This window comes from Typopeltis vanoorti, chromosome 18 (genome assembly GCF_054136105.1).
Source record: "Typopeltis vanoorti isolate ZY-2024b chromosome 18, IOZ_Tvanoo_1.0, whole genome shotgun sequence".
In the NCBI taxonomy this organism is placed as follows: Eukaryota; Metazoa; Arthropoda; class Arachnida; order Uropygi; family Thelyphonidae; genus Typopeltis; species Typopeltis vanoorti.
In genome coordinates this window covers 67898567-67911530 of record NC_143566.1, presented here as the reverse complement: position 1 = coordinate 67911530, position 12964 = coordinate 67898567, and the positions used below count along the sequence as shown (strand labels likewise).

The 12964-nt window shown below is 32.9% G+C and overlaps 1 protein-coding gene across 1 annotated transcript in view; it reads right to left on the bottom strand.

Moving 5' to 3' along the window:
* Positions 1-5262: 5262 nt before the first annotated feature.
* Positions 5263-12964, bottom strand: part of LOC150096742 (uncharacterized) — an 88949-nt gene continuing 81247 nt past the window's right edge. Inside the window, exons 2-3 of the mRNA XM_090408698.1 lie at positions 8971-9100; positions 5263-5475 (exon numbers count right to left, since the gene is read on the bottom strand). Coding sequence (XP_090264824.1) covers positions 5263-5475; positions 8971-9100 — 343 coding nt within the window. The remainder of the gene's footprint in view (positions 5476-8970; positions 9101-12964) is intronic.

Here is a 12964-nt window from a genome sequence, read left to right as displayed (position 1 = left end):
GAGAGAGAGAGAGAGAGAGAGAGAGAGAGAGAGAGTATTATAGTCTTAACTCCTAAACAGATCTTTGTTAATGTGGCTATTCCGAACGTAGCTAAAACATTGATTAAAACAAATATTTGCAAGGAATTTAATTAATTTTAGGAAAGAAAATTGAAAACGTGTTTTAGATAACAAATACCCGAATTAATCTTCTTCGGGACTTACATATATAAAAGATAAATAAAAAATAATCTCTGATTGCGGTAGTATCACGTAATAGTATTTCCACTCCAGTTTATAACATTGAATTTTTCAAAAAAAGTTACTTTTTTATTTCAAAAATATATTTTACAAATATTATGTTCAACAACTCGTAAACTTTTTTGTTCAATTACAATCATCTTAAATTTAAAAAAAAAAAAAATCACATGATATGTGTATGCCAATATTCACACTGTCGTATCTGTCTGTAGTTGAAGAACCCACGGTTCATACATTTAGACCAGCGTCTGGTGTTCTGTTTATTTTATTATATTAGATTTCCCAGATTAATATAATGATAAACAACTCCAACAAAATTCCAGATATTTCAAAAGATGTCCAAAAATATCTAAAATGATAAACAATTAGTATTAAGTAGGCCTAATTAGACTTGTCTAGACTCATATGTTTTGAAATAAATAATGATCTGCTTACAAACAAAATCAGTATTAAAGATCACTATTACAAAACTAAAAATAACCTTGCAACGTTTACAATATAACAAAATAATGATTTCTTAATAATTATTAAATTGCAAAATTTTGAAATTAATTATTATTTGATTGTTCATTATTCTTGGGAGATATTTTATTAATAGCTTGTATTATAATTAAAATTTCTCCTATATATTTTTGGAAGTTGAATTGTTTTCTATCAGCCAATTGGATTATAAGGTAAAGAGAACGACTGCTAAAGTCTCGTATGTTTATTTTTAACTACTGATGCTGTATATGATATTGTCTTAACGGCACAGTTGATTTTTCGTATTCACGTAGTTAAAAAAATAATCTCGCTTCCAAAAGGAAAAAAAAATCATACCGAATTATCATTGTCAGTTAATTTTATTTAATTTTTATATTTATCTAAGGTTGGTTATTGCAAAAATAATGTATAATCAAATTTGAATGATTATTTTTAAATTTAATTATTTTAAAATTTTAAATATTTGAAATAAATTATTTTAAAAAATTGTAAATTAATTTTTGACTTCACATATTAAAAAATTTATGAATGTCTTTGAAATATATAATTTTTAAAAATATATATAATTTTTAAAAATATATATAATTTTTTGATAAAAATTTAGCATTAAAATGTTAGATGAATTTTATTATTTATAATATGCTTCATTTAATTATGCGATAGTTGCTTTGAAGCCCACGTATGAAGTCTCAAGCGCATTAGGTTGCATGTTTCTAAGTTGTGCATCACTTAGAAACATGCAACACTGTTTTGTATGTGATGAAACTTTTGACAGAACCGTGGATTTAGACATCAACTTTACTTCTCCATATTATTATTACTATGGCAACGTAACAAGAAAACTGAAGTCACAATAAAATGTTCACACTGCACAGTGAATATATATCGTGGCTGGAAATTCTAATACATTTGCAATACAAAATCAATTGGAGAAAATATTTGAATTTCATCATGTCTAAGTAAAATATAAGTACACTCCTAGATATGTCCACAAGGAAATAAAATAAACATTGGAAAACACAGACATTCTTTCTGGGATGATTCTGATATGACTTAAAAAAAAACAACAATTTTGATTAAACACATGTTATACTGCACAGAAAAATGAATTTTTCACGTTCATAGAAGTATCATCTGAATACAGCTCATAAAGGAACAACAGTCACTGATAATAATTTTATGATTATACAGATTACCGAACTATCGTAGAAAAAATGTAAGTTATTTTGTGTTATTGCAATAAATATCAATACAACCACATTCTCATGATTAAATATAAATGTAATAAAGACAGATACAGATAGATTTATAATAAACTGGGTTATTAAACCATTCGTTTTTAATTTTAATATAATTTATTTTTAAGTATTTAGTTTTTCAGCATTTATTATAAGAAAATCGATGCGATTACCTTATAAGGACTGGCTTAAAGGGGCGAAGCAAGAATGCTTTTCATCTTCCCCGTTATCTGTAGAGGACAGTGTGGGGATAACTTGTTATTGAGCTATTAAAGCTCGGTTCATGGCAGGAGGGTAACAGCAATAGCCGAGCCTCAGTTAGAACTTCATTGGCTACAGCATTGCCATCCATTACCCTCCAAGGGTATTACAATTTCTTTATCAATTCTCATATTTTACTTATGATTTTTATTTTTCGGTGTCTAATATAATTTTTATTATTGATTCTAATTTTTATGTATTTTCAAAAAATGAACTTAAAAGTAAAATATCTTTATAATTTTTCATATTTCCTTTATATTTATCTTTCTTTTTTATTTATAACAACTTTTTTCAATTATTTTAATTTTTATCATTATTATGCCTTTTCTGTATGATTTTTCATAAATATTTTATTTTCCCCTGCTTTGTTGCCAAAAAGTCTATTATAAAATGTAACGTTTGATAACAGATTTTAAAACTTTTAAAAAATGTGTTTTGCAATCGTTTTTTAAATAATTCAATCATATTAATCTTAGTTTGCATAAAAATTAAGCAGAAAAAAATTGGTAATTAATTCAATTTAGTTTTTTGAACTACATATACTTAATATCTGTAATTAACAAAACATAATCATAATGAACAACGCAATCATTATTATTAGAAAATATAAAAAGCATAAAAGTAAATATTGCCATGAAACAAAGCTGATATAAGTAATCATAACACTAACTAATTCATGCGTGGGTTTCTTTGGTCAAGAAGTTCAATATAAATATTCCGGTTTTGTGACCAAATGTTTATTACAGAACTGTTTTTTTAAAACTAAACAAGTACTAAAAATAACCGGACAAGTTTCGTTACTCGTAAGACTAACATCTTCAGGGGGTAAAAAGAGAACTAACAGTTTAAAGCACAAACCATAAGAAATTACGAAAAAGTGGATTTGTTGGTATTATGAACATCAGAAATGTTCATTAAAAACACCGAATAACAGATCTATACAACCGTTAATGCGTGTTAGTTGGAGGCAGTACTACTTGTTGTCGCCTTCTGTGGTTCACGCTCACTCTGTCCGAGGTCTGAAATGGGTAAATTTTTAATAAACGCTGACCAAACTTGATTTAAAATCAAACCTTGGTTTTGTTGCATTGCGTAGGAATTTTAATCATATTTGCTGCCTCTTTGAATTTTTTTGGGAAACAATTCTTATCTACATACGACATGTTTGTTCTATCCCAGAGTACATCATGATCGGTATAGGTTGTGTGAAATGCCAATCCCGATTTATGTTCTCTCTTCTTTTGTACGTCCGTTTGATGTTCGCTCATGTGGATTTCCTCCGATCTCCCTGTCTGACCCATGTAGCAGATGCCACAGGAAACAATAAATATTATAAACCCCTGGTTTTTTTATTGGGTGATGTGGGGGTTTCGGATACTAATAAAAACTTTAACGGATAAAGCATACAGCATCCTTAGTACAGAAGAAAAGCGGAAAGAAGAAATACAATATTTAACACAGATCCTACAACTGAATGGTTACACAACTGAGATAATTAAGAAAATTCTCAATGCAGCACCTACAACAAACTTGTAGGTGCTGTCAAGCACCTATCGAGATCAACATATCAAGATCTCTTCATCCTCCGAAACCTCCACATCATCCAATGAAAAAACCAGGGGTTTATAATATTCATTGTTCCTGTGGCATCTGCTACGTGAGTCAGACAGAGAGATCGGGGAAAATCCGCATGAGCGAAAATCAAAAGGACATACAAAAGAAGAGAGAACATCGGCTTAGCATATCACACAGCTTCTACTGGTCATCATGTACTCTGGGATAGAACAAACACGTCCTATAGAGATAAGAATCGTTTCCCAAGAAAATTCAAAGAGGCAGCAAATATGATTAAAATTCCTACGCAATGCAACAAAAACTAAAGTTTGATTTTAAATCAAGTTTGGTCAGCGTTTATTAAAAATGTACCCACTTCAGACCTCGGACAGAGTGAGCGTGAACCACAGAACGCGACAACAAATAGCATTGTCTCCAACTAACACGCATTAACGCGGTTGTATAGATCTGTTATTCAGTTTTTTAACGAACTTTTTTGATGTTCATAATACCAACAAATGAACTAATTTCCGTAATTGCTTATAGTTTGTACTTTAAACTTTGTTCTCTTTACCCCTGAAGATGTTAGTCTTACGACTAACGAAACTTGTCGGGTTATTTTAAGTACTTGTTTAGCTTCTCTAATAAACATGTGGTCACAAACCGGAATATTTCTATTAAATAACTAATTTACTTGAACTGAACTATTATTATAGAAACACATTACCACGGAATCCCTTATTGAAATGCTTCATAATTTCATGCCTGCGTTTCTTATTCCTTAATAGAATTAGTCAAATTTATTATCCATCATGGATAAATGAGAAAAGAAATATTCCATCAAAGTAATTCATCGGTGTTAATTGGGAATTGTGATGAAATAGTTCACTCTTATTGGAACCGTTTTTCAAACAAATCAGTGCTTTTATAAAGCCAATTATTAAAACTACATTAGTGTTGTTTTGTTAGGAGTATTTCATGTAGAATGTTACCTACTTTAACAGTTTATATCGCAGCAATATTTTAACAGATAGCGGAATTAGAACGTTATTATTTTGTTAATTACTGGAATTGTTATTTAATTAGCTTTGCAGTGACACTAGATGATCGAAAGAATTCTTGTATGGGATTAAATATAATTATGATACAGATATTGTAACAGTTCAGTATCATGATAAGGGATAATCGTTTAGCTAATTCTGCAAACATTTTCTTTAGTTAAGCTTGGATAACATTGCGAACGACTATTAAATCGACTATTTTCGTTTTTAATTTATTATGTTTGTAATATCACACCCTTATTATTATTTGCTAGTAGTAATAGTTGTAAAGAAGAAACATAACAAGTATTGACATCTATTTACACAGATTTCTTCTTCATTTTGAAATCTCCAGGGGTACAAAACGATGTAGGAAAAGTCGGCCTTCGTGATAGATCGCTGAACGATAGCTTTAAGCAGTTCATATAATTTGAGGGAAAAATTTTCTACACTGAAGTGACATCTTTTAAAAGTGAAGAATGATGCGTCTTGTCCAAAGAAGATGTCTGGACCACTCTTTCTTTATCATCAATATGAACCATCAACTGTAAGCCACTTGTCCTTTCCGAACCAGGAATTGACGTTCTGCTCCTTCGAAACCGCTGAATGTTTGATCCCAGTAGTATTAGAATAATGGCTGCATAGAATACGATTACCACCTAAAAAAACAAGAATATGTCACTGCATGTAAAAAGTAGGGAGGAACAAATAAGTTTGACATATAGTATTCACGAAAGAATGTAATACAGAATCAAAATAAGAGTTCTAATTTTTTTAATATAAAATAGTGTTTTAATTTTTTTTTTTTTTTTTTTTGGAGAAATTGCTTCAGCTAAAGCGAGATATGCAAGTGTGCTCACCTGGAGAACTCTGGTGCTATACAGCAAAGCAACATTTACACTCGATCTTTGACTCGATTATATTAATATATTAATTTCATTTTAATCTTATATTTCATAATAGCATAATCAAAATGATAAACAAATACATTTGTTTATCATTTGGTAACTAGATCTGCAATAAAAGGACCAATATGGAAATGACAATATTTTTTTTTTTCAAAAACCTGTGTTTTCATCCCTCAAAACAAACAAGCTGGATAGAATACACCTACACAATGAAATGATATAATGCACTGTCTCCCCCTTAGACTTAGTTGCTTCTATTGTATTTTATTTAGTTAACGACGTCCACGCGATAACGCGTGATAGGCCGTTAGGTGAGAACTCGCATCGCGCGATATCGCGTGTTTGACAATGAACATGTTAAATCCATCAAATCCGAGAGAAAAAAATAGAAAGCATACAATTTCGCACCGTAATACCAATTAGAATTAGGAACACGAGATGGATACAGTTATCGGTCTTGTTAGCATACGCTTTCATCTATAAACTCGGGTTAGAGATCGCCTACTGACTGTTTCTTACCAAACGAATTAGGGATAGAAATTGCCGTCTACTCCCTATGGGAATAAAATATGTAGAGGATTTTTTTTGGTTCAGAATTAAAAAATTATTTTCATATATCAGACGCCCGAATTGCACACAAGTATTGAGATCACGTGGCAATTGTTGATTTAATTTCCTTCATGCTTTAGCTTTCCCTCATTTTTAAATAGTATATCATCTTACGTTTATCTATAGTTACCTCGCAGCAGATTGGCTGAAACTGACCATAACGTTAAAAATTAATTATATCTTTATTAATACACGTTTTATATCTGTTTATAACACCTTTTTGGTGATATCAAATTATTTCATTGAATTTTATTGAAACACTTTGATCTGATCGACATTTTCATTATATCTTATTAGTTCTTATATTTCTGCTATTATAAAAATAATGAAAATGCAAAGATTTAAATATATTTTATATTATTCAATTAATTCTTTAGTCTTCAATTTTCTAAATGGACTAAAGCAGAGGTTCTTAACCTTTTGAACGCGTAGGATCCCGATTTAATTTGAAAAATACGGCGGTCTCCTGTGAAGGGAATTGGAGTTGACGAATTTTATCTTAAATGGTGCATTTATGCAGATAATGCAATTCTCAACGCAACTCCTACACTTTCATCATTTCATCTAATATTGATTATCCCAAACTCTGATAATTAGTTGTTCTTTCAACTTTCTGCTATTCCTTGAATTCTTAGACTGACTGTGTTTGACAACACATTTTGGGTTTAGATTATCAACGGAGCTGGTGCATGTAAAACCAAGAGAGGAAAATACGAAGTTTATTGTTTGAATGTGACTGCGATGTTTCTTTTCACTCAGCATTAGTCGGATCTGCTCCCGTCTACAGACTGACAACGCACTGTGGTACCTCGCCACGGGCGTTCAATATGCTCTCGTCCGTGGAACCAAAAGGTAGAAAATGCACTCGAGTAAACGGTTAAAGATATATGTAGCATGCACACTGAACGTACGAGTACATCGAGGTGCCAGAATGCGTCTACCGTTCTGTGCAGTCGATGATAGTACATCAAGGCTATTCATAAACTATTTGTTCTCAAAAATGAATCTCTTACGGACTCCCCTCAGATGTTACGACCCTGGATTCGTAGACTACCGGTGGGGCACCGCTGGGCTAAGTGATTATTATAATCACTTAGCTATTAAAATAAATCTAAGCTATTAAAATAATATTTACTCTTTCTAGAGTTTTCTTTCTTGGTACCATAATAAAAATATAAAGAAACATAACATACGAATTCATTTATTCTTTAATTAAAGTAGTTATTTGAAGCCTCTGAATTACAACCACTTTTAATAACGTCACTCAATACAAGGGGGAAAGGATATACCATCGAAGGGAACTACATTTTGAAAGCTAAGATGCACTCTCCACCACAATCGTGCGTTAAGAAGAGACAATGCTGAAAGTATGATAGTGGGTTCTTCTTCTTCAATTTCTAGTCCATCAAAGAATGAGCGAATATTCTTATAGAGCAGAAGGTGGCATCTCTCTTGGAAATAAAAAATCGTTTTTCTGGAGTGTTGTGCTCTTCACACAGACGGGTAGCATCCACCTTTTGACAAGCCTTTATAAGGACATTTCTCGTAGCCTAGATGTGAAGCCTCTTTTACGTCATCCATTCGACTGCTCTTATGGAAAAAGAATACTGGTGCTTTCAAGTTCAAAAGCGAACTGACAGTGTTGTCATAGTAATGTACATTATTATTATATTGTGAATTCATCAATTGAACTTCTGCAGCTCAGTCGGTATAGACGAAGCCCTTTGGTCGGAAAGACCTGGGTTTGATTCCCCTCAGTGACGTGTGAGGAACCTTTATGTGGTCTCTTTCGACTAATGGTGAGTTAGCCGGTCTCATACCGGGTTAGGGTTTTGTTTTCATCCGGAAACTCTGGTTTTTTGTCCTCCAGCAAGCAGGCATATCGGTTCCGTGAACACATGCATCTACAGACATGGGACACACCGGGAGGCATGGGGCTAACCACCTTATCCTCGAAACGGTCGCGATTGTGAAGTCCACGGAACTTCAATGGTTCGTGAAAAAGCTTAAGACAACACAAGAATTTATCCCTTACTGGTTGAACTGTAAACCAGTTAATATTCAGCTGTTTTGAGACTTTACGAAAATATGTACACCTAAATCACAGCGGAAATTGTGTACGGAAGCAAAAATTCCTCATCATGACCATTCTCCCGCACTCATTATGATTCGTATATGTAAAAATATCGGGCTGATAAGTGCATTACCACACTATTCCCCAGATCCTGAAAATTTAAAAAGTCCATGTGATGCAGAAGGAAAGAATATATTGATAATATTGTTATGATCGAAACAATCGCCCCTATACTTATCTATTTCACGACATATAAACTTCAAAAACGTTTTAAACCGTGTCACGAATGCCAGGCTAGCTATATCAACACGCAGGAGGGGAAATAAGTCCAAGCGAATAACGCGGAGTAGCAGCTAAATGCTGTTAGAGAGAGCATCTAAATGTATTACGGAGAGAGAGAGAGAGAGAGAGAGAGAGAGAGAGAGAGAGAGAGAGAGAGAGACCCTGTTTATTATTAATACTTAATAAATTTTTATATTTTATGGTTAGCTTTAATTAATTGCCATAAAAGAAAATTAACTAAACCAGATATTTACTCACTTACCATATACATATATACTTACAGTTACATAAATTACAGCATCGGTAGATTCTTCCGGAAAAATCACTCTTACTTTCTTACTAGGATCTTCTTTGTCACCTCGTAGAGCACTGGCAATGAGGGTATCGTTACACAGCCCTCCGAGGAGTAATCTGCAAAGCAAGTCGTTCTTTTTAGTGCTTCATAAAGACGAAAGTGCGTCTTACAGAATAGATATAAAAAGAGGAAAAAAAATTCCTTCATAAAAATAAGGAAGTCACATAAACGTATATTTCGTTTATCTACAAATGGGTATTTCAATTGGTAGTTATTTCTTTATAGATGTACATATGCATATTTAATATTTATCTCAGTTATTATATTAAAATGTTATATTTTGTTGAATTCTATACTAACACAATAGATGAGTTACAAAGAAAATCAAAACACTGTCCTTAAAATGAACCTAAACGAATCATTTTAATGTTACTGAAATTAAATATTTTTACATTAATTTCTCTTGTTCCAGGTGATCCTTACTAATTAAAATTTCTATATGCATGCTGATCCACAGTAGATAACTTAATATACATTTCTGGATTCATTTTGATCCACATTCAACAACTTCGTGTCAGTTTAACATAATCAAAGAGAATTTCGTGTAATTTTCCTTATAAAAAGAACATTCTCATTATTGTTCGTTAAATTTATGTGCTTTTGTTAGTAAAGTACGAACAAGGCGGTAATAGAATCATGCATCTTGAGCCGTCTCATGTTTTAATTAAACTAGCTTAATTTGCAAAAGTTGAATAGAATACTTTGCAAAATAGAACAGCTTAATTATTAAAATAGAATAGCATTATCTCTCTATTTCTACAGGACATTAATCTAGTAAGACTTAAATCTGCCTTTATAATAAACACTGAAAGACCAGTTAATGATAATTTTATCCCTTGAAGAATAGTCCTTTCAAATCCATAAGAAAATCATGAAAAGGAAATCTATGATTATAAAATGAAGCGACTTCTCAGAATAACATTTATTCAATATTCGAAAGAGATGTTATAAAACAGGTCAGAAACAGTATCAATAATTTACTGAAGCCGACACCGGAACTCATGAGAGTAATAAGATTAGCTCTCATATCTCTTCAACTGCTTATGTAGTGCCCAAAATTCAAACCGAAAACACTCTATGAGACTATATATCAAATATTTATTTGCCTACTTTAGACAGGTTGTCTAAACACTTAGATGAATTTTCAAAAAGAATCATATGCTCAATTCTTCAAAGATATAGACTGTTTTAAATGCATGGTCAGGGATTTTTGTCTCGCAAGAGATTAGATCATATCAAGTTAGATGCTATCTCCATAGAGGAAGTGATAGCACTGTTGGAAGTTAAATTCTTCAGGGAAATGATATGACTCCAGGGAAATTAAGTCATTCATGTACAAAAATGCAAGTTATTTACTCCATATAATACAAGCTACTCGAGCCTGGCATTTGGGATATCTCTTTCTCCAATGCTCCTCAGTGTCCATAAGAAACATTAGAAAGAAAACCATAAACACTAACCTATTACAATCTAGACGGGAAGAGATACATTGATAATGTTTTCTTGACATAGATTTATAGTCAAGACATCCTTCAGGACTTTACAAGCCACCTTTAACGATTGTCCAATAACAAATAGACGGTGTTGGTCATTCGATGATCCAGAATTACTGTATATAGGAAATCAACCGACATCAACAAATATGACTCACTCAATGCCAATAAAATAGACTTTACAAAAGTTGAGGTCATGTCAATGTCAACAACTGGAGTCCATGTCTTATTAATGCCGATGTAGATTTAGATAATAGTAAGATATTTTATTTCCCAATTTATCACTTTTGTGGCCTACTTATGGATGAAAGATTTACTTGGTCTCTGGTAGTCACAGACTTCATGCAACAGATCGATAGCGCATATCGAGAGTTGAAACGGATGTTTCAACTCTCGATATGCGCTATCTTCTGCAGAATGAAACTATTAGATGCTTATATAACACGAAATTAAGTGATACAATTCAGACATACGGAGGTTATGACGAAACTGAAAGAAATACACTCATGCGACAAAATATTATTACCGTCCAGTCCTTCTCTGGCCAACAAGACTAAAATGGGCCGGTGTTGGCAGTATCCTGGTATAGGGATTGTTCTCATGGACATCACTGAGTCCTCTCATGTTCACTGAACATACCTTGATCACTAATTTTTTCCTTGTATCGGACTCTACATGGCGACAGTGTGGCCTGATGGATGGTATTGAACTCTTCCAGCAAGATAACATTCCGTGTCACAAGCCTTGCAGTGCGCTAGTATGATTCGAACATTTTATCCAAACAGTCCGTGTGCATCCTTGTCACAGCCTCATTCTCCTGATTTAAATTCCAAAGAACATTCCTGAAACAGCATCCACAGGTCGATGTCAAAGCAGCACTTTTTTGCTGACCTCCGGAACGTTATGTCTAGTCAGAACAGCTTAGGATACCACCCATAGTCTAATGGGATCAATGCCAAGTCTGCTTGCGCCCGGTCTTGGCATTGATCCCAGTAGACCACGGCCAAAGGAGAAGCAACACGCTACTAGATAGATGGTCATAATATTTTGGCTCATGGATGTATATTAGAATCTTCAGAAATAATGCTAGGCTGAGGACTTAGCATTATTTCTGAAGTAATGCTCAGAAGTAATATTCAGACTGAGGATTGAGCATTTCTGGGCATTATCTACAGAAATAATGCTGTCCTCAGCCTCAAAAATGAGACCATATACGCTGGCTCGTGTGTGTGTGTGTGTGTGTGTGTGTGTGTGTGTGTGTGTGTGTGTGTGTGTGTGTGTGTGTGTGTGTGTGTGTGTGTGTGTGTGTGTGTGTGTGTGTGTGTGTGTGTGTGTGTGTGTGTGTGTGTGTGTTGTGTAACGGACACATGTATGAATAGGCTTCAGAGTTTCTTTTTTCCACAAGCTTCAATTATTTTAAATTGACTCTCTTGTAATGAAACATTCTCCAACTGCTTTGTTTTGCACTCGTTATCCATATTGTATGAAGAATTTGTTTTCATATTATTCGCTTTACTCATACATACCACAAGAGGAGCTTATATATCAATTTAGGTACGTTATAGCAATATTTCATTAATTAATTTCCCCAAAAGTGAGTCTAAGCATGTGGACATGTTTCAGACATTCGCAATCTACCTTACCATATTCATTAATTAAAGTGCATAGTTTAGTACTTGACAAAGCTTGGTATGTGATCAATACTGCATTCCAATGGTTAAGCTTATTCATTATCTTTAACTGCCGTATTACAAGGACATCTACATATCTGTTCACTCTGGATCATTAGAATAGAAAATCCTGAAGAAGAAAAATATTCAACCGTAATGCCCGCGCCTGTACTCGAAATGAAAAATTCAGCATTCACTTTTGCTTTTAAAAAACTACTTAAGTGTTCTGCAATTATATTAGTTGCTTTGGTTCATTTAGAGAAAGTCTTTCATAAATAACAAAAACATGTATTTAAGTAGATGTTTATCGTGAAAAAAATCTCATTTGAAAGCGTCTTTTTGTTACACAAATAAAAATATTAATAGCTTCGCAGATGGAGAGATATTTTTTTATTAAAATAGTCATCTTATGTACAGAATATCACCAGTCGTTAATCACATATTTCTTTAATTTCTATGAAGTGAGTTACTTAATTATATTTCGTGGTTAGATTACATAAAGCGGGGGGAAATGAACAAAATCAAGACACAGATCAACGATTCTAAGCTATATTTATAACGTACATACGAAAAAATGCATTTTGCTTGAAAACCCAACTTTGTTAGTGTTGCTGTTAATTCCTCAAGTGGATGGAGATATTGTTTCCCTGCTCTCTTTCATTCCGTAGTGTGTGTTAAAAGGTCAAGTGTACAAATTTGGTTACAAATGAGGGATTTTTTTCCTGATATCACTGGTTTGAATTTGAGCATTATTGGA